The sequence below is a fragment of the Mizuhopecten yessoensis genome, unplaced genomic scaffold (assembly GCF_002113885.1).
Source record: "Mizuhopecten yessoensis strain PY_sf001 unplaced genomic scaffold, ASM211388v2 scaffold879, whole genome shotgun sequence".
NCBI lineage: Eukaryota > Metazoa > Mollusca > Bivalvia > Pectinida > Pectinidae > Mizuhopecten > Mizuhopecten yessoensis.
The window spans coordinates 6,367-29,250 of NW_018403767.1; the positions used below are offsets into that span (position 1 = coordinate 6,367).

The 22,884-nt window shown below is 38.5% G+C and overlaps 1 protein-coding gene across 2 annotated transcripts; it reads right to left on the minus strand.

Moving 5' to 3' along the window:
• Nucleotides 1–1,822: 1,822 nt before the first annotated feature.
• Nucleotides 1,823–10,752, minus strand: LOC110453689. Of its 2 annotated transcripts, none has more exons than XM_021502757.1 (2): nucleotides 10,613–10,752; nucleotides 1,823–4,668 (listed from the first exon to the last, which is right to left on the minus strand). In XM_021502757.1, exons 1-2 carry the CDS (start codon nucleotides 10,722–10,724, stop codon nucleotides 4,262–4,264), a joined length of 519 nt encoding a protein of 172 aa, XP_021358432.1. In that variant the 5' UTR covers nucleotides 10,725–10,752; the 3' UTR covers nucleotides 1,823–4,261. The 2 variants fall into 2 exon arrangements, with proteins under 2 accessions (XP_021358432.1, XP_021358439.1); XM_021502764.1 differs by lacking the exon at nucleotides 10,613–10,752 and adding an exon at nucleotides 9,782–10,166.
• Nucleotides 10,753–22,884: the final 12,132 nt, after the last annotated feature.

Sequence of the window (22,884 nt, forward strand, 5' to 3'; positions counted from 1 at the left end):
AAGGAAGCGGTGAATCAAGGACACGGTGACAGAGAGACCTACGCCCACGACACTTCAGCTGCACATAGCCCGTCTTTTAATACATTCAATTAACAAATTTCATTTCCTGTAGGTAATTTTAGACAACTGTGACTGGTGTAGGTTGCAAACATTAAAAGCACGTAAAAATGAAATTGGAATTTCTCAATTTCTGGGTGTGGTTTGTATAATATCCTGTTCACACCAGCAAACATACAGCAGCACATATCGTCACTGAAATGAAAAATGTTTCATTCAAAAACGTGAGAAAATGTACTGAATTATTCAAATCTATAATTTAATGCGTGTGTTCAGTTAAAATTATATGACCTTTTCTATTTGTGATAAAGCACATTAATTTATAGCAGAAAATATCACGAGGAATAGATATTGCATCTCATTGTATTGTTGATAAGTGAGACGCCCCTCACTCATACACTTCATTTCGAATATATATACCTTACGTGCAATCCGAAGCAATTCATGATAGAACGAATAAAGAAAGATACATTGTATATAGATAAAAAGGAAAAGCAACATACATGTCCTTAACACTAGGGAAAACAAGCAGGTGTTCCAGGGGTATAGGTGTAACTGTATGACCGTAACTACAAATATAACCACACGGACAGTTAAAACAGGGTAGGACAGACCATCCGGGACTACAACATCCGGGACGACACTATAACTATGTGGTATGGATCGTACAGTCATGATTCCCAGATGAATTACATTTGAGATCTTTGCGATCCAGAGGTACATATAATATATATGTAGTCCAGAAGTACATACTAGATCTAAATGCCCAAAAATTACATATAGTTTTGTACATCTATGTGGTCCGGAAGTATAAATTACATACATGAGATCTGGAAGTACATATTCCATTGTACATCTACGTGATCTAAACGTACAGTCATAGTCACGTGACCTGGATGTTCATGTGCAGTCATGTAATCAAGGTTACAGATGTTACAGTCACGTGATCTATTTCTGCATACATATAGTTACACGGTCTAGAAGTACAAGTTAAGTTACATAATCTAAAAAGTACAGTAACAGTCATGTGACATGTACACTTACCTGATGTAGATTTATAAGAAAGGTTACGTATTTAGATGACAGGTTTAATCACGTGATCTTGATGTCCAGGTACATTTGTACTCTCTCGTTATGTAAATGCTCAGGTACAGTGACGTGATTAAGATGTACAGGATACGTGATCAAGATGACAGGTAAAATCACGATATCTAGAAGTACATGAAGTTGAACGATTACGCTATCTAGACGTATGTGTACAATTACGTGATCAAGAAATACAGGAACAATAATGTGATTTAGATGTCCATGTAGAATCGTTTGATCTAAAATTACAGGGTATAGTCATGTCATCTACTGTTAAAGTTACGTGATCTACTTTTCAGGTAAAGTATTGTCAACCTTATGTACAGGTTAAGTCATGTGATTCACATGTACAAGTCAGTGATTTTACCTAAATGTGCATGTAAAGACATGTGTAGGTGTGATTGGCCGGGTTTTTTTAGGGAAGAAATGGCTGGACTTTTCAGAATCAAACCAGCCAATCACACAAATTGTTTCGGCACGTGGCTGAAGTCAACCTTATGAATATTGAAAAAGTGGAACAATGACTGCGATAAACTTTGAGACCCGGAAATGGTGTGTGCTTTTGGAGGACAAATAGCTTTTGAAGGAAAACGACAATGGACGCCGAGCCACAGCACAAATTAACCAGGTCTTCGGCCCTGGTGAACTAGAAAAACAACACAAAGGCTGTACATTTCAATGGAATTCATTTGTTTATTTGTAAAAATAAAACGCATATCATAATACGAAATAAAATAATATTCTGAATGATTAACAACACAACGACAGTCACTACCTTTGCCTCGGGTTTATAATACATATTAATATAGTTATATAATTATGTATATAATATTTCAACATCTCCTAAAAATTAACATAGGAATTATTTGTGCGTGGAGATCAGAAAATGACATAATTGTGGATGTCCACACTTCTCCTCGCTCATCGTTCATTACCAGCTCGATACAACACTTGACAGACCGTTCACACATTTATAACACGTTCTCATACATTCAAATGGGATGCCACTATCATCTTACCCATACTGACAAAAGGTACAGCTGTATATTAAACACCCTAACATTAAAGAGTACTACACATGCAGTCACGACCGAATCTCTCCCACTCGGCCTCGGGAAATAACATCGACTGATCATGAGTAACTATACATTGGGGGATTTCCACAGCACGTGTCGATAATCTGTTTCGAATAGCTCGGATATTTGGTTATAAGACATCCAAGACTATCTCGCCCACTTTGGCACTCAAAGTCGGGGATTGTCTTCCTCTTGGTCGGACTGTCAGTATCAGCTGGAAATCCGACATTTTACAATCATATGACTACCTCGGAGACACCTATTCTTACAACATATGTCGAAACACTTGATAACTTTCGTCGGGGAATCTATACGTCGGAAACTTTAATAAAAGGTTACGTCGGAAAATGACAACAGCATACGTCGGAAACTCTAACAATAGGTTACGTCGGAAAATGACAACAGTATATGTCGGAAACTCTAACGAAAGGTTACATCGGAAAATGACAACAGCATACGTCGGAAACTCTAATAAAAGGTTACGTCGGAAAAATGACAACAGTATACGTCGGAAACTCTAACAATAGGTTACGTCGGTAAATGACAACAGCATACGTCGGAAACTCTAACAATAGGTTACGTCGGTAAATGACAACAGCATACGTCGGAAACTCTAACGAAAGGTTACGTCGGTAAATGACAACAGCATACGTCGGAAACTCTAACAATAGGTTACGTCGGTAAATGACAACAGCATACGTCGGAAACTCTAACAATAGGTTACGTCGGAAAATGACAACAGTATATGTCGGAAACTCTAACAAAAGGTTACGTCGGGAAATGACAACAGCATACGTCGGAAAGTCTAACAGTAGGTTACGTCGAAAAATGACAACAGCATATGACAGAAACTTGAACATTCGTCGAAGGCTATGGCAATATAGTAACATCGGAACCTATTAAAAAATACGACAAGTATCATTCGTCAAAAATCATGAACATGTGTCGGAAGCCAAGAATACAAGTCGAAAACTTTAACAGTATAAGTCACAAAGTAAGAGCACACGTCAGAGACTCTGACATATGTATGTCTGAGACTAGTATATACTCTAAAATACTCTTAAAAGTACCCGTGGAAAACCTTATTTGTCGGAATTCTGATAACATACGCCAGGATATCTAACAAAATACGTGGGAAACTAAGAAAAACTAAATATAAGGGTCGGAAACTCTAAAAGTATACCTCGGAATCTTAAAACATATTTCGAAGACTTGTAGTATGCATCGGAAACTACGGCTGTACTTTGGGAGCTCTATCTACATAAGACTAAGTATACGTCGGAAACGTCGAGGAATCTGGCAAAATAGGTCGGAAATTCTAACAGCATCAGTCGGAAACGCAAGCAACATACATTGAAAGTTCCATCACGGAATAACCGAGACCCACACAACACATTCCATGGACTCTCACACGGTGTATTCTCACAGTTTACGTCGAACATTCTCACCCAAATAGATCGCGATGATAAATAGATACATATGAAATAACAGTATATTTCAAACACTCGCACTATACGTCGAATGACGTTGTACGTATACACCGAAGACGTACAATGATTAATTGGCGACTACAACAACATGCCTCGTTCTAACAGTCAAATAAACTATTTATAGCTTACGCGAGATTTTAACAGCAACTCTATGAACATCAGTGCTGCGTTCATGAGCAAACACGTTTTGGAACGTTTCTCAATTGACAAGAACGCTTTGCATTGCAATGAGCCCTCGACACAGCAAAGGCTCAGACAAGCATTTCCGCAAACTTTCCAAAACGTTTTTGGTCCTGGCCGTATCGTGCTCTGTCATTTACTGTCTGATGCGCATTGTAGCATGCGCAGTTCTCGCGTCAGAGCTTGACTATCATTGTATCTCTAGCATAGTGAGGCATACTTATGTTGACTCTCAACCAGCTGAGTTTAAGTTTTGGACAGAATTCATTTTCTCTTGTCTCCACTCACACGATAGAATACCCGTGCGACGGACAAGGCGCCGTGCATGTCCCATGATAGCTTCCATTTCATTTGTCAAATGGCAATGTACGCTCATAAGTAACTCAAGTGACGCCGTTTCACGTCCCGTCTGCATTTCCGCTTATCAGTTCGCTTCCGGTGTGTCACTTTGCACATTTGAAGTGACTTTCTGAAGTCCTCTCGATATTTGCAGCATTTCTCAAACACCTTACCAAAGCCTGCTGTCCTGCAGGAGTTAATCTTTTTCGCCAGGTTCTGTCCGTATCTTTTTAGTTCAGCATTTGAACCAGTTGTTTTTAACCTGGTTATGACGAAATTGTTGTTTCTCACAGCTAAATCCACCGTACAAGAAAGTTTTTTCTTCGCTGTGCGCACGCCGATCTTGCAGCACTTCTTGGACGTTGCTCGGAAGATCTTCCGCCGAGGTCGTGGATTGAATTTCGCACGTTCAAGCATGTAGTCTGGAATAACTGAGTCAACTGAAAAGACAGAAAGAAAAACAAAGTTAACTTTGATGTTCTACGTATCTCCCGTGGTCCCAACCGCTACACAAACATGCTGCAAAGCCTACATATCCCCCATTCCTAGATATACACAACATACATGTTAACAGATATACACAACATACATGTTAACAGATATACACAACATACATGTTAACAGATATACACAACATACATGATAACTGATATACACAACATACATGTAAACAGATATACACAACATACATGTTAACTGATATACACAACATACATGTTAACAGATATACACAACATACATGGTAACTGCACCTTCTATGTACACACGGATATACAACTATATATTCTGTCCCTACCCACACCCCTACCCACAACCCCTACCCAAAACTCTACCCACACCCCTACCCAAAACCTACCCACACCCCTACCAAAAACTCTACCCACACCCCTACCCAAACCCTACCCACAACCCCTACCCAAAATTCTACCCACACCCCTACCCAAAACTCTACCCACACCCCTACCCACACTCCTACCAAAAACCCTACACACACCCTATCCACAACCCTACCCACAGCCCTTACCCACAACCCTTCCCACAACCCTACACACACCCCTACCCAAACCCTACACACACCCCTACCCAAAACCCTACCCAAACCCTACACACACCCCTACCCAAACCCTATCCACAATCCTACCCACAACCCCTACCCAAAACTCTACCCACACCCCTACCACAAACCCTTCACACTCCCCTACCCAAACCTCTACCCACAACCCCTACTCACAACCCTACCCAAACCTCTACCCACACCCCTACCCAAAACCCTACCCACAACCCTACCCAAACCTCTACCCACACCCCTACCCCAAACCCTACCTACAACCCTACACACACCCCTATCCACAACCCCCTACACACACACCTACCCACAACCCCTACCCAAAACCCTACCCGCAACTCTACCCACACCCCTACCCGTACTCCTATCCAAAACTCCTACCCACAACCCCTAACCAAAACCCTAACCGTACCCCTACTCACAACCCCTACTCACAACCCTACCCCCTCCAGTATATATATATAAGAGATGCAATGCATATTACAAAAACTGTATGACTTATAGAAGGCAGCATTATATATATTTTTTTTAATTTGCGTTTAAATAACAATTATTATTTTTGTAAAATAATATGTCAATCAGAAAGACGTGGTTGACATCGAGTAAAAAGTGTCACTTTCGAGGAATTGTTTGTAATCGAGTAGCAAATGTCATTTTCAGGGAATCTTTTTTTGATCGTATAAGGATCAAATCTATTACAAAGCGGAACATAAATCCGTTTTCCATATAATGTAACATCGTAAACATGAACAGGTATTTCATTTCTTAAAGCCAACAAACATGTACATTGTATATCGAAATCACCCCAATTTCCATACATGTAGCTAAGTGTCAATTGTAAGGAGACGGGTTCTATCTCTATACCAAATCACACATAATCTACTGTTGACATTTGTAACTTAATTTCAAATAGAGTTCGTGTGAAAGAGACGCTCCGTGTGTATTAACGTAATGTTTGACATAGATGGAGGCAATAAACTATGTATTGTAGGTTAGTGGATCAAGTAAACAATGCCACATTCCAATACGGTTACACAGCGGGACAACAGGAGCGATCTCAGATTGATATGTATCGATACATGGACATCACGACTCCGTCTTCTGCATTTATATATGAGGCAATCCGATACTGTATCAAATACAAACATATGTTGGAGTGAAATTTTAAGAAACGTTTTTTTTCTCCAAAATAATGTTAAAACAAAATCCGATAACGTTATAGCATCGTTTATTTTTGCATGAATAGACGGTTCTGTTCAAACGTACAATAGGACAGCTAAGTTTAAATGGACAATCGGCCAGCTCATTTTAAGAAACAAACGGTAGCTGTGATTCAACTGACAACCGAGTAGCTCTGTTTATCGGACAACCGGACAGTTGTGTTTAATTGAACGATTTGGTTGTTCTGTTAACGAACAACATAGCTGTATATAAATTAGAATGATATCATTATATCAATTATGAAATAAGTTTTACTATTTTCAATCAATCACTCTTGCTAGTCGTAAAATTAAGACGCTGATGGTCTTAATATGGGAGGAAACCAGAGAACCCAGAGAAAAACCCAAGTTGTCAGGAAGGTGACCCCATCACTTTTCATGTCCGATCGGGGAATCGAACTTCGACCGTTTTGGTGGACGTGAGTGCGCTATCCACTGCGTCACTGGACCACATAGTGTGGTAATGACAAAAGGACGAGGGTGAATATAAAGACATGGAATGGTCTCTCCCAAATGTACCTCCGTATAGAAAGATTACTGGTTTTAAATCATAAATGCTACGCAATGTTAGGGATGTTTATCGGGAAATATTACAATATACACTATGTATACTATTCTGAGACATGTACAAAAACAAAACTCTCCATTCACTCCCTTCACAGCGTGTCCTGGGTATGTTGTTTTGAATTGTTCTTAGAATACATATGTCTTGATACCGGGTGTTAAACAAAGAACGTGAGAGGCAGACTAATTAATAGGGATGAAGTACGCTACATATAAAGTATGATTTCACATTAAATAAAACCCTACACCTGTGGTATCAATGTACACATCGGGCTCGATCCACGTTCTAATATATAAAACACTCCGACTGCTAATTCGCCCAGATGTGTGTTATTTTACACAATAAATGAAGATGAAACTTAGTATAATCACGGACTTAGATAACTAATCTAATTCCATGGTATAATTATGCCCTATATTTCCCCTAAAAATAGCAGGGCATGAATATCACAGCTGACCTCCTGCCGGTGTCTACGGAGTCTTGGAGTCTGCTTCTCTCAGGAAGGGAACAAGTGGCCACCTTACCTATTTAGGAGCATATAGGGCCTTATCAAACAGAGTGAGCGACCTTCAAGTCAACACAGGTGTCAGTATACATACATTTTAGCGCGTGTGCCAAAAAATAATCTAAAAATAGACGCTGTTCTAATGTGCTCTGTGATTTTACGAGGTAAGAACGTAAGCTGTTTTGCTTGATTGGGTTTATACTATGTGTGACGTCACGATGCCCCAGGTGCGCTGATATATATGTTTATGATAGCATCTCAGTGTTGTTATCTGTAGGCTTTTCAATTGAATCGTTTTGTGATGGTATATGTCATCTATTAACACATCTTCTGAATCTGACATCATAATTTGTGGATGTAATTAATTCCTTAAGCCATGTTATCATTGATTTACTTAAGTGGATAAGTAAGTCTGTAATAAAGAGCATAGCATGCGGCAGTGTCTATTCATAACAATCAGATGTTAGATATACAGTTGGCCAATGAAAACAAAATCAGCGTGTTTGTAGTGTGGTCCGATAATGTTTTGATACCGCTTGACCAATAGAATGTATGTACGTACTGAGGCAATGGCCTGTGAATGGATCAGCGAATTGTGTGTTTGATGGCGCCACGGATAGGAGATCCTTCCTTTTGTTAAAGAAAAATCAGGTGGTCGTACTAACGTCTCGCGTGATACGTCAGCGACATAAAACTAAATGACAAGCAAAAGTCATGTCACGTGATAACGATGATCAGCCGTTAATTACAGAAACACTTGTACTCGGTGCACATCGGTACGTGTGAGTGTAGAACATAAACACGACCTGTTTTCGCCCCTACAAAGTCACACACTACACTGTATACAAACGTATACCTACTGCCACGTGCGTAATTAGTCTATACCAGTAATTGGAATAGTATGGCGCAGTGATCTACATGTAGTGGCGGTGACCCACTAGGACGACTAGGTAGTTCGGAGTCGAGCACGGGTCTTATCTGGCGAGCTATGTGCCTTAATGACAAAACATATGTGTTACATAATCCCTCAGTGCATTCCAAACCAAGATTATTGTTTTCAGTGCCGTATGCCATTATTGCTAGTCTTCCTTTATTCAATTATGTGGGTCAATATTACGCTTTCACCGGAGTTCATGTATTTGTAGAACTCATTTCGTTTGTATCGCCAGCAGCTTACCTGCGTACCTACAGAGCTGCCAAATATCTCTCCCACTTCTGCGATGCTGCCTCCTATTCATTGCTGATACGCAATTTCTAAACGTATCTACAGCTAAAGCTCTTTCTGTGTTTGTATAAGAATGCGTCAATTTCATTTTTGCCATATTCTTCAGGAAGGATGCTATTGCTCTTAACGAGCCAAGTTGTATATTATATTCTGAGGTTTTGGCATGGCTATATTGTGAAATTTGAGTATGGCTATATACCCCAGTATGTGCTATACAGCTATATTGTGATGTTTAAGCATTGAAATATCCCCAGTATGTGCTATATTGTGGAGTATTAGCATGACTATATCCCCAGTATGTGCTATATTGTGGAGTTTTAGCATGACTATATCCCCAGTATGTGCTATATTGTGAAGCTTTAGCATGACTATATCTCCAGTATGTGATACATTGTGAAGCTTTAGCATGACTATATCCCCAGTATGTGCTACATTGTGAAACCTAAGCATGACTATATCACCCGTATGGCTATACAGCTACATTGTGAAGTTTTAACAATACTCCAGTATATGCTCTATATTGTGAGACCTAAGCATTGTTTTATACCCCAGTATTGCTATAGAAAGCTATATTGTGGCATTTTAGCATGATGTACTCCACAGATTTCATCACTAGGTAAACTTCTGTTGAGTCGAAGTCACATCCTCTGCTCTGCACTAATAAAAATAATTAGTTTATGCGAAATATGCGAAATATACCTGTCTAGGTATACTAATCACGAGTGCTTCTATTATTCGGCATGTTTCCGTTTGATTTATTAACATTATATATGTATATATATGAAACACTTCAAACTCTATTAAACACGAGCCTCTGTAGATATAAAACATAAAACAACAAAACCAAAAAACTAAAACAATTGCCAAACTGGAAAAAAAAATCAAAGTGCGAGCTGTTTCGTCACTTCAAGTATGAATGAAATGACACATGTTAACGACTGAGTGATAAGGCGTGTAAACAGAAATATTTACCTGTTGACGTTACCATGCACGTGGACAGGAAACCAATCCAGAAAACAACTTTAAAGTCCATAATTGCAATTTTTATGAATTCTCCGTTTTTTCAGTCACAAGTTTGTACAAGAGGTGTTATATGAGCGTTCTACACCAATGTATACCAGTGTTGTGAGCTGGTACCGTCTAACTCGTATAGTAAGGGAGTTAAATACCTCTCCACGTGACACGCGTACACTAATATACATACACATGTAAACAGCTCAACAGCTGATCAACGTGTACCGAACAGTTTGGCAAAGTTTTTGAACGTCGAAGAGAGCGCTTCCAAGTTATATTTAAACTGAGGTTGTGCGGCGCTTTAAATACCGTAAAATGTGGACTTTCTCTATGTAGCAGATAAACGGATGTTAGTATGTCAATCAAAATCACTCAGCCAATCAGAGCGAGTGTAATTAACGAAGTGTACCATTCCGGAAAGTGAACACTTAAAAATACACCTCTGAACGCGTGCCTAGCCATTAATAAAAATAAACTCGTTTGAAAGTAACCAGAACTACCACATGGTACTAAAGCTGGTGTTTACAGACCTGTATGTATAGACGTGTGTATCGTCAGTGTACCCAAGTCAATCTCACGTCACCACATTCATCAAATCATACACTATCTGTGAATCAACTAAGTTTTTTCAGTATGCAGTAATCATTTCAGCTGGATTTGAAGATCCAGTACTTTCAGAGTGCGTCCTTATGCTGCAAATAAAAGGTCTACATTATGTCTTCTAACCTAGCCCATTTCAGAACTACGTAAAAAGTGATAAGTGTTTTACGGACTAGGTCTAACTTTTACCTTTCCAGGTCGGTTGCGTCTCCCCCTCCGCGCCTCCCCCTCCCCGTGTCAGAGTTTGCCCCGGATCCGATTTCGTGTGTACCCCTCCAAGGTCACAGCTACTTAAGAACATAAAGCACGGTATTTCGAGCAGAAAACGACAACATGATCACTTAAGAAAAGGTTCACAGCTATGTCACTACCTACTCTATAAAACCACCTGGGCGCCCGTTAGATAAAGCCTTGTGCCTTTTATCGGGTAGCATTATAGCATTACAATGTCACAGGTATTGGGATGCCGACAGGATAAATGTCAGTACAGGTATTTAAAATAACAACAAGGAGACGAAAATCTGATGAAATAATAAACACCGACCGTTATGTTGACAATGTTAAGTTTGTGTTGTTGTCGGTGAAGCTTGCCATTCTTGTTGATTGACACGTGTGACCTTGAAGGGATTACTAGGGCTTTACGCGCAACCTTGTAGGTACTAGCGCAACTGAAAATAACTCTTTGTGGATATTACATTTAATTACACAGAACGCACATGATCAGCTATCAACGGGGGGAGCAAAGTGAAATGTTCAGAAAGGAAAATTAAAACTTACAAAAATCAATTTGGTAGAAAATACATCAAAGGCTTATAAATAAATAAAATTGTAAAAAAAACACAGTAAAGTCGACACAATGGCCTTGAGGTAATGTGTGTTCTAGGGTGATACACCGGGCGTTGTGTGATGATAGATCGAATCCTTCTGGATCACTTATATTAATAATTTACGTAATCATCGTTTTCAGCATTTTCCTTTCTTCTTTTGAATCAACTTGTCTCTAAAATTCAAACTTTGAAAAAAGTCGATTGGACAACCGTATGGCACTATAATAATTTTCATATTCTACATCGTATGATCAACCATAGTGAACCGTTATGATCATCACGTTCGAAATTGATATAATTTTCTGCCAAACAAGGTATGTAAGTTTAGTTTGTGCTGTTTGCAGATGATGGTAGATGTGTAGTTTGTGGTAGATGATGGTAGATGTGTAGTTTGTGGTAGATGATGGTAGATGTGTAGTTTGTGGTAGATGATGGTAGATGTGTAGTTTGTGGTAGATGATGGTAGATGAGTAGTTTGTGACGAGTGGTAGTCACTCATTGTTGTTGTTTTTGGGAAACCTCAGTTGTCGTCCACAGGTGTTAGCAAGCCTTCTTCACTTCTATCTGTGTTATTTATATATTATACACAAGATCTGTTCCAGTCGAACGACACAGCCAGCGTGATGCTTTCTGTTCAGCTTCTCCAAGTCGTCTGGTGGCTGTTACTCTCTCCAAGTGGGTAATGTTGACTGCAATGTCTTACATACTTATACACCATTGGTGGAAAACCTATGCAATGAAACTCAACTGGAAGGAGCCAGTATTCAAACCCCTGCTCTTGCAGTTCTCCATCAACTAATCATGCGTAGCTTTCTACCTATCATGAGTTTTCTCGTACCCTTCCTCTCGCGGTACAATGAGCTAGTTATATGGCGATGAGGTGTTTGGCTGGCTTGGATTGTCAGCCCTATACGTTGTTTCCACAATGCCTGTACACACAATCTTTCTCACAAGGTCTGGCTTCATCTTCCAAGTTTGTGACCGACCAAATTGTATGAGGAGAGTCAATGCATTTCTGACATTAATCTCAGAATGCTCCGCTCTTACCCCAGTTCCTTGTTTTATTTGTCTTCTCTTCGAGGATATCTATTAAGACCCGTAATACGTTGCCTTATATTCATTTGTGTCTACAACAGCCTTAATGCTAATTTGCCCAGACGATTTGTCTAACAATATTTCTCTCTCCGCACACTTTGCAGTAAGTATCCTTATATCGATGGTATAGAAAAACAGAAAATGGTAGCGTGGCGTATGCAGATCGCGTTAAAGGAGATGTCTGGAAGGGCTCCATCCTCCACTTATCATCCAATGCCATCTTCCGTTCCGGGAGGTTCCACCTCGTCCACGCATTCCACTTGCTGAGTTCTAAAGAATTTCCTCTCCTCCTCAATCCTTCTGATATCGTTCTGTGCTTCTTGCCATATATCTTGTGCGTTCTTCCTCTCCCACTAATTAAAATGTGAGCAGGCAAAAGGTTGACTTCTCACATTTTCGCGACTGTGTTCCCTATGATATTTCCACCATATTCTCTGCTACCAATTGCAACCGGATTGACGGCTGACTACTTCCTTCCCGTGCTTGTTCCCGATCCCTGTGTCTATGGCGTTCTTAAGCGTCATTACAAGTAAGTATTCAGCGACTTAAATCTCAACTACCGATCTCCATGGTAGCTGCAGTTCTGCGTTAATGTAAGAACTACCTTGAAGTATGCTAACAAATTTGCCCTTTGAGGTATAATATCAATTTTTGCCGGTGTATTTCACTTTTACCACCCCATGAACTACACATCAGCGACCTTTTCAAGGTAGCTGGACATACAATAAGTTCGACCTCATTGAATATTAATCTTGTACTTACCGAGTTCCCATGAATTTACCGAACATTTGATTTTGTATCCCAGTGAGCATTTCGTATTAATAACTACCTGATACCATATTACCTTGCTGACGGGATTTCATGAGAATGATGATAGAATGCGATCTGGTATGCACTTTAATTACAAGGATTGGCCGGCTAGAGGATAACACTAGAGGATCACACATCTAGCTGTTATCACAGTTGTATTATGAACAGAGATAACACTAATAAACATTATCAACCATCACATCAAGGCTCTCGTTGATAACCTTAGATAGCCAATGATTTGAAATAATTTAATGATGGTTGATATGGTCATTTGAATTTGTTATTTCTGTGTCTGTTTTGTGCAGCGTCTCAATCGTCATTAATCTGTATTTTTTATATGATATTATATGATATTTTATTATATAATAATCTGAATTTTGTTGTTCATCATGACGCTATTGTTTTGGAGTTCCCTGTGTTGTGTTATTGTACCTACTAAGGTTTGGAGTTCCCTCTGCTGTGTTATTGTACCTACTAAGGTTTGGAGTTTCCTCTGTTGTGTTATTGTGCCTACTAAGGTTTGGAGTTCCCTCTGTTGTGTTTTTGTACCTACTAAGGTTTGGAGTTCCCTCTGTTGTGTTTTTGTACCTACTAAGGTTTGGAGTTCCCTCTGTTGTGTTATTGTACCTACGAATGATTGGAATTCCCTCTGTTGTGTTATTCTACCTACTAAGGTTTGGAGTTCCCTCTGCTGTGTTATTGTACCTACTAAGGTTTGGAGTTTCCTCTGTTGTGTTATTGTGCCTACTAAGGTTTGGAGTTCTCTCTGCTGTGGTATTGTAACTACTAAGGTTTGGAGTTCCCTCTACTGTGTTATTGTACCTACTAAGGTTTGGCGTTCCCTCTGTTGTGTTTTTGTACCTACTAAGGTTTGGAATTCCCTCTGATGTGTTATTGTACCTACTAAGGTTTGGAGTTCCCTATGCTGTGTTATTGTACCTACTAAGGTTTGGAATTCACTCTGTTGTGTTATTGTACCTACTAAGGATTGGAGTTCCCTCTGTTGTGTTTTTGTACCTACTAAGGTTACGAGTTCCCTCTGCTGTGTTATTGTACCTACTAAGGTTTGGAGTTCTCTCTGCTGTGTTATTGTAACTACTAAGGTTTGGAGTTCCCTCTGCTGTGTTATTGTACCTACTAAGGTTTGGAGTTCCCTCTCCTGTGTTATTGTACCTACTAATGATTGGAGTTCCCTCTGTTGTGTTATTGTACCTACTAAGGTTTGGAGTTCCCTCTGTTGTGTTATTGTACCTACTAAGGTTTGGGGTTCCCTCTGTTGTGTTATTGTACCTACTAAGGGTTGTGTAGATATGATAACTGTTACTGGGACATCTAATTGTGTGTTAGTGTTTGGTGATGTCTTTCCTTTCACTTTTGTTTCCCTTTGTTACGTTCTTGCTTTTGTTTTTTATGTCTCCTCGTTGTCAGTATACTATTACTAGGTGGAATGCTGTGCTGGGTGTCTTCGGCATGGTATTTCAGTGAGATAGCACTTTGAAGTCGGCATCAGATCCGCGCTATCGCAAGGAGGCAAATACACCAACATACCCTGTCTCCAGCACACATACACACATGATCTCATACACAACAAACACATGTCCTAAGCTGTTAATAGGACGTTAAACAAAATGAAACTAAACCAAACCAAATCGATACTTTCGTTTTCGTTACCTACTGTTGTTTTAATATCGAGTTTTAGATTTTATCATGTCAGTATTTTAATTTTCTTAATATACACTGTATATGTGCCTGATTTGTTTTCTTACTTTATTTTGATTTCATTTTAAAAAGGAAGCAATAAGATACGGTTAGAAGTAAAGATAGGGATTGAAAGACTGTTGTTTCTAACAAAGATAGGAATTGAAGGACTGTTGTGTCTAACAAAGATAGGAATTGAAGGAATGTTGTGTCTAACAAAGAAAGGGATCAAAGGACTGTTGTGTCTAACAAAGATACGAATTAAAGGACTGTTGTGTCTAACAAAGATAGGGATTAAAGGACTGTTGTGTCTAACAAAGATAGGAATTGAAGGATTGTTGTGTCTAACAAAGATAGGGATTGACGGAATGTTGTGTCTAACAAAGATAGGGATTAAAGGAATGCTGTGTCTAACAAAGATAGGGATTAAAGGACTGCTGTGTCTAACAAAGAAAGGGATTAAAGGACTGTTGTGTCTAACAAAGATAGGGATTAAAAAACTGTTGTGTCTAACAAAGATAGGGATTAAAGGACTGTTGTGTCTAACAAAGATAGGGATTAAAGGAATGTTGTGTCTAACAAAGATAGGGATTAAAAAACTGTTGTGTCTAACAAAGATAGGGATTAAAAAACTGTTGTGTCTAACAAAGGTGACGCCTGTGTGTTCTTACCTCGCCATCAGTCTCTGTAACCCTTTTCTCCTGCTGACGTCATCAGATTCAATCTTCCCAAAGTGATATCAGTTGTAAAGATCACATTATTTCACAGTCGTTTTTCTATAATCATAGAACTCGACTTCTGTGTTTCATTTCTGCAGGGGAGATGATCCATTGATGACCTTGACAGAAAATGATATATTTTACCCACGTGACTCAAGTATATCCTTAACATTTATTTTATCAAAACCAGGATATATTAATATTTCGCACTTTTGGAAGCCTATTCCGTTACTATGAGTCAACAGTTTACTACACATCCTTATCTTTTACGTGCGACACGTTTTATCAGCCGTTTAGCGGGGGAATCACCTATTATATGGAACATACCTGATTACGTATATACTGATACATCAAATCACTATTCAGCATGTGTATATTTATCACATGATCACTTTATAGCGTCTATGCTTGTTGCACGTGCAAGTCATCGTCTTTTATTACAGCTGTCTAGCGTGACATATTTCACTACATATTCTACCTTTTCGAAGGTAGACTAAACCGTGCATCAGACCCGTCAAGGCAGAAGGTATAGCTGACGGTAGAGACGGTACTTACACAATTAAATGTCCTGACTGTATTACCAACTCCTTAGTAACGGTACTGACTACTGACATGTCTCAATTGTCTATTCAGACCATAGACATGTGAAAATGAAAGTCGAAATACACTATCATGAAAATTGCTACCTTGATTCCCAATTTTATAATGTGACTGTGTATATGTTTTCTTTTGTAAAATTGTTTAATACGATTTTTACATCTCTGTTAAACCACTTTTAAACTATATATACTTACAATTGGATTGTAGGCGTTTTACTGTGTACTTGTACACTGTGCATGTGTATGTCCTTCTTTTATCGATCGTGACTTTTCCCCTCCTTGATAGCAGCATTTCTATTTCCCCAATCTACTGTGTTTACATGTTGCAGCTTATTCGGTATTCAAGAGCTTGCCTTGAACATGAAGTATCGTTGATGAAGCAAAAGATGCTTCCCCTTTCGGAACATCTGGTCTTATCTTTCTTGTTCTTTCCCATGCGTCTCCATGCAAGGCTTTCCTTTGTTCATATTTTCCCTAGTTTTATCAATTTTGAGTTCGAATTATGTTCTTTTTGACACATTGGTTGATCCAACTTAGATTATCTTAGATGTTTTAATATGTTCTGTATATTTACAAGGGTTTATTGAAGGATTCATGATTATTGCAAGTCAAAATGAGCGCCACGATGTGATTTGTTAAAAGATTAAAGCCTTAACACAACACCTGACTATAAAAGTCCACGGATATATTTGTAAGTATGATAATTTGTCTCTTGAATTGAACGAAGTTAAAATGTACTTGACAGAAGGAGGGCGGTGGTGTTTTGGGTTCCGTGTAGATATATATATATATATAGAACCTGAAATTACTTTAACTTGTTAGGTCATTGTAAGTAGACCTGTGATGTAATATTGCCTGTAAATGTCACGTAATCCGTGTCATGTAATGCCGTAACATTAGTCGTTTACTCAGTGATATAGACAAACTCATATACAATGAAGTATGTCTGTCCAAACTTATATTGTATGTCTGTCCAAACTTATATAGTATGTCTGTCCAATCTTATATAGTATGTCTGTGCAATCTTATATAGTATGTCTGTCCAAACTTATATAGTATGTCTGTCCATTAGAAGTCTTTAACATTAGAATGCTTCAATGCAATAGTAAAGCCACTTACAAACAACATATACAATACCCGATTCAAACCCATCGGATATATTTATTCTGCGCATAAATGACAACAAACATATACATGTAGATGATAGAGGGTATTGACCATAACTTGAATAGATGTCAACCGTAGTTTAAATAATTAACTACTTTATTGATAAAATATTTCAGGCAATGACTACAGTGTCCATAGATAAGATATTTTTATGAAGTAATTTAGATATTGACTACAGGTATAGAGATTATCTTCTTTATTGATGAAGTATTTCAAATATTGACCATACTTAAAATATGTATAAATTACTGCTTCACATAAAAAAAAACGACCTCAGGCAATACTATGAAAGTAGATGTAACGTTGATTGTGTATAATTATATCTAAAGTGAGGAAGCACATTGTAAGAAAGCACACATTTAAAGTTGATGCAGAAAACCAGAAATGGTAAACATTTTAAGAGATGTTAAATGGTAAGACTATTTTGACCATTTAGGAATAGGACTCATCAATTGTTTTAAAATGTCAAAAGAATAAAGAAGCATGTCTATAATGTATTGAACTTAACCAGAAATACAGCAAAGGGAAAGAGTCATATAAAAGTTAACGTTATAAAATAAATTCCAGCTACAATAGATAATTTATTTTTTGGATTTTATTTTTTCACGTAAACCATGTCAGAATAAATTCAGGGACGGATAGACCGCCAGCAGTCAGGGACAGATAGACCGCCAGCAGTCAGGGACGGATAGACCGCTAGCAGTCAGGAACGGATAGACCGCAAGCAGTCAGGGACGGACAGACCGCCAGCAGTCAGGGACTGATAGACCGCCAGCAGTCTCTGACTGCAATACCGCCAGCACTCAGGGACTGATAGACCGCCAGCAGTCAGGGACTGACAGACCGCCAGCATTCAGGGACTGATAGACCGCCAGCAGTCTCTGACTGCAATACCGCCAGCACTCAGGGACTGATAGACCGCCAGCAGTCAGGGACGGAAAGGCCGCCAGCAGTCAGGGACTGATAGACCGCCAGCAGTCAGGGACGGAAAGGCCGCCAGCAGTCAGGGACTGATAGACCGCCAGCAGTCTCTGACTGCAAGACCGCCAGCACTCAGGGACTGATAGACCGCCAGCAGTCAGGGACTGACAGACCGCCAGCATTCAGGGACTGATAGACCGCCAGCAGTCTCTGCCTGCAATACCGCCAGCACTCAGGGACTGATAGACCGCCAGCAGTCAGGGACGGAAAGGCCGCCAGCAGTCAGGGACTGATAGACCGCCAGCAGTCTCGGACTGCAATACCGCCAGCACTCAGGGACTGATAGACCGCCAGCAGTCAGGGACTGACAGACCGCCAGCAGTCAGGGACTGATAGACCGCCATTAGTCAGGGACGGATAGACCGCCAGCAGTCAGGGACTAATAGACCACCAGCAGTCAGGGACGTATAGACCACCAACAGTCAGGGACGGATAGACCGCGTGCAGTCAGGGACGGATAGACCGCAAGCAGTCAGGGATGGATAGACCGCCAGCAGTCAGGGACGGATAGACCGCCAACAGTCAGGGACTGATAGACCGCCAGCAGTCAGGGACGGACAGACCGCCAGCAGTCAGGGACTGATAGACCGCCAGCAGTCAGGGACTGACAGGCCGCCAGCAGTCAGGGACGGACAGGCCGCCAGCAGTCAGGGACTGATAGACAGCCAGCAGACAGGGACGGATAGACCGCCAACAGTCAGGGACGGATAGACCGCCAGCAGTCAGGGACGAATAGACCGCCAGCAGTCAGGGACGGACAGACCGCCAGCAGTCAGGGCCTGATAGACCGGCAGTAGTCAAACATACAACTTAGAGAAGCACATTTTAAAAGTGTAATAAGACGATACGGAGAGTCAAACAAAGTAAACATTTACTGTATAATTTATTTATACCTATTTTACCATATGATAAATATATTACATACATCTGTATATTATATTATTTATTTTATCATATAATAGATACATTTATCAACTAAACTTATATAACATTAATATATATATAAATTGTGTACCTTATTACCATTTGAAATATATAATATGTTGTTTTAAAAATCATAACAGAAGAAACCGTAATAAGGACTAAAATCGCTAAAAGTAAGGCAGAAATTGAATAAGGGAAACATTTATACTGAAACCGTTGAAAAAAAGTACAAGGAAATCTGTTCAGATGTTTTGGAAAGGTGGGTGTTTTCCGCGTCATCGACGACACCCACCTTGTGAATCTCGGTCAAATCTAAGAAATACGACGTAGTCAAAGCGAGAACCGGGGTAGTGCCGACGAAACTTAATGAAAATCAACCTTCATAATACCGAGATCATGATCGCCTAAAGGTGGACAATGACACTCGCCCATAGCCTTCACCAACTAGCATCGCTCGGAATCCTGTTTTGTAAGTTTGTCAGTCAACAGACGAATATATCTCGCAAACCATGCTATTGTGAATAAAACTACGACATTCAGACTTTCAAATGATAATCATTGATTGAGAAATGAATAAAAAAAAAATCAAAGATGAGTACTCTGAAGTCAGCAATTGGGTCGAGTTACTTTTGGAAATCGAGAAGTGTAATCACAATAAAGTGTTGGTATACTATAGATAAACAACTCGATCACGTAACTCGCTCACGGGGCCTGATTAGGTGACATTCCGATAGTATGTTTACATTGATATACAATGTTAAGTACTGTATCGGAAGAAAAATATATTTATATATAAGTACACGGTCACATGATGATGATCACATGTTTCAAGTTCAAGTTTTATTCAAACTTTGGGCCATTGGCCCATCAGTATACAAAACATTTTTTTTAAACAAATCATGGACAATGTACAGAGGATGAAAACAATCATATTCTATTATAATACCCTTAATTTGTTTGCCTCATATATGAATTTTCCTAGTATACACAATTCTTTAATATTATGGACACTCAATAACTGGACGACTTTAAACACAGATGGTTTTTTCCAATAATAGCTTTTGATAAAACGAGATCTGAGATTTTGGAATTTAGAACAGACCAATAAAAAATGAAATTCGTCCTCTAATTCAGAGGGGGAGTTACACTGTTTACAATATCTACGTTCTCTAGGTATATTATTATACCTTCCAACTTCTATAGCTAAAGAATGGGTAGATGTACGTATTCGAGTTAAACAAATGCGATATTTCTTTGGTATATATTTTGTGAGGTAAAATTGTAATGTTTCTCCAAAATCTATTATATGTTTATACAATAAACATTTTGGAGAGTTTTCCACTGTGGCCCTTAGGGATTGTATGCCTTGATCAAAAATTCTTTGTTTTATCAATGGTAATAACAGATTTTGCTGAGAGATGCATGGATTAAACCAAACATCACTAAGACCTAGATTGTTTAATTCATCTCTTACTGCTATAGCCCAGTTGAAATCATTTCTACTACAACATTGTAATAAAAACCTATAGGAAGTTGATATAATACAATTTTCAGATTTTAATAATTTAAACCAATATTTTATCATTCTAATTTTTCTCATACAAACTAGAGGTAACCGTCCCAATTCAAGATATACCATGTTGTTATTGGCCGATTTCTTCACTTTTAGTAGTTTCTTACAAAAATGTAAATGTACATGTTCTATCTCTGGAGCTTTGTGCATACACCAAATTTCACTTGCATAGAAAAGGATACTGCTTACATATGTATCGAAAAGATGGAGCATAGTTTTTACATTTAAGTTTAATGATGAACACTTTGCAAATAATGCAAACATAGCTTTTCGTCCTTGGCTAGCTAATTGTTTTTGTATAGATGTGAATTTATTGTTGTAATTTAAAATAACACCTAGGTAAGGAAATTGATCCACACATTCAACCTTACTTCCTTTGTAATACCATTTTTCCTCATTATGCAATCTTCCACCTTTTCTAAAAACTACAATTTTTGTCTTTTCAGCATTTACAGTTAAATTCCATTCAGTACAATATTTTTCTAAATTATCAAGCATATCTTGGAGACCTTCTACAGTCTCGGAGAATAATACCAGATCATCAGCATATAGCATCAGATATAAACTGAGTTCCTCAAACTCATAACTACCCTTGCAATTTTGTATAAAATATGATTCAAAATCATTTATATACATAGAAAAAAATATCGGTGACAGAATTTCACCCTGTAATAATCCAACCCTGTTAAGAAAAAAATCTGACAACTTTCCATCNACCATTCTTACCTTGACATTAATATCTAGCGGAAACCTTCCAAGTTCTCCGTATATCATAAAGTTCGGTGTAGACGTTTTAACATTAAGTATGTGTTTGCAAAATTTTAAATGTAAACGTTCGATAAGTTTATAGTTACAGAAACCCCAAACTTCACATCCGTATAAAACAATAGGTTTGATGGCTTTGTCAAATATATCAAGTTGACAATCTATTGACAAATTATGATCCCTACATTTGGAAATAGCACCATACATTGCTTTTAAACCTTTACCATACAGTTGTTTAATATTAAACTGTGTCAAACCAGTTTTAGTAAAATAAACCCCAAGATATTTAAAATCCTTAGCTATTCCTATACCAGTACTTTTGTATGTAAAACTAAGGCCATCGGGAATTCCTTTTCTACCAAATACCATGATTTTAGTTTTGCTTATATTGACTTTAAGATGCCATAGTTTGGAATATTCGAAAAATACATCTAATTGCTTTTGCAAATCCTCTGCCGTGTCTGATAGTAGTATAGTGTCATCAGCGTATAGCATAACATAAAGCTTCATATATACATGTAAATCCTCTTCTAGCTGGTCGTTTATATTAGACCGACCTTTACAGTCACGTGATTTCATAAAATCTTCTTAATCATAAAGAAAAAGTGAAAATAAAAACGGGGAAAGATTGTCGCCTTGTCGGACCCAGAACTACATGGGAATACATTCGAGAATACGCCATCTTTCATCACTCTGGCCTTAATGTCATTGTACATATTTGTAATAATTCGGAAACATTTTCCATCTATATTATTAACCAAAAGTTTGTTCCAAAGGCCTATACTCCAAACGCTATCAAAAGCCTTTTCATAATCTATAAAGGCACAATATAATTGTTTTTTAAAATGTTTTGATAGTTCAATTAATGCATGAAGTGAAAATATATGGTCAATAGTGGAGTGATTTCTTCGAAACCCTGCTTGATTTCCGAGAATGAGTTCTACATTATCTGCATATTTATTTAATCGTTCATTAATTACAGCTATAAACAATTTAGCTAGACAACTAGCCAAAGTAATTGGACGATAGTTAGTGGCATCATACAAACTACCATTGTTCTTAAAACAAGGGCTGATGTTTCCCAGGAGCCAAGTCTCAGGCACGTGACCAGTGTTAAAAATATAGTTGAATAATTTAACATATAATGGCATCATTAAATCAATGATTGACTTAATATATTCGTTACATAGCATGTCGTCACCAACAGCCTTATTATTCTTTAACATTTTAACACATTTCATTATTTCGTTCGGCAGTATTGGCTCATTTATAAAAGCATTAGTTTCAAGTTTTGACAGCTCAG

Excerpts from the sequence above, each read along its gene's own strand:
- LOC110453689 (XM_021502757.1), bottom strand. The coding sequence starts at position 10,724 with ATGTTCTTAAGTAGCTGTGACCTTGGAGGGGTACACACGAAATCGGAT. Across the intron at positions 4,669-10,612 it reads GACGCAACCGACCTGGAAAG|TTGACTCAGTTATTCCAGAC; the intron begins GTAAAAGTTAGA and ends CTGTCTTTTCAG.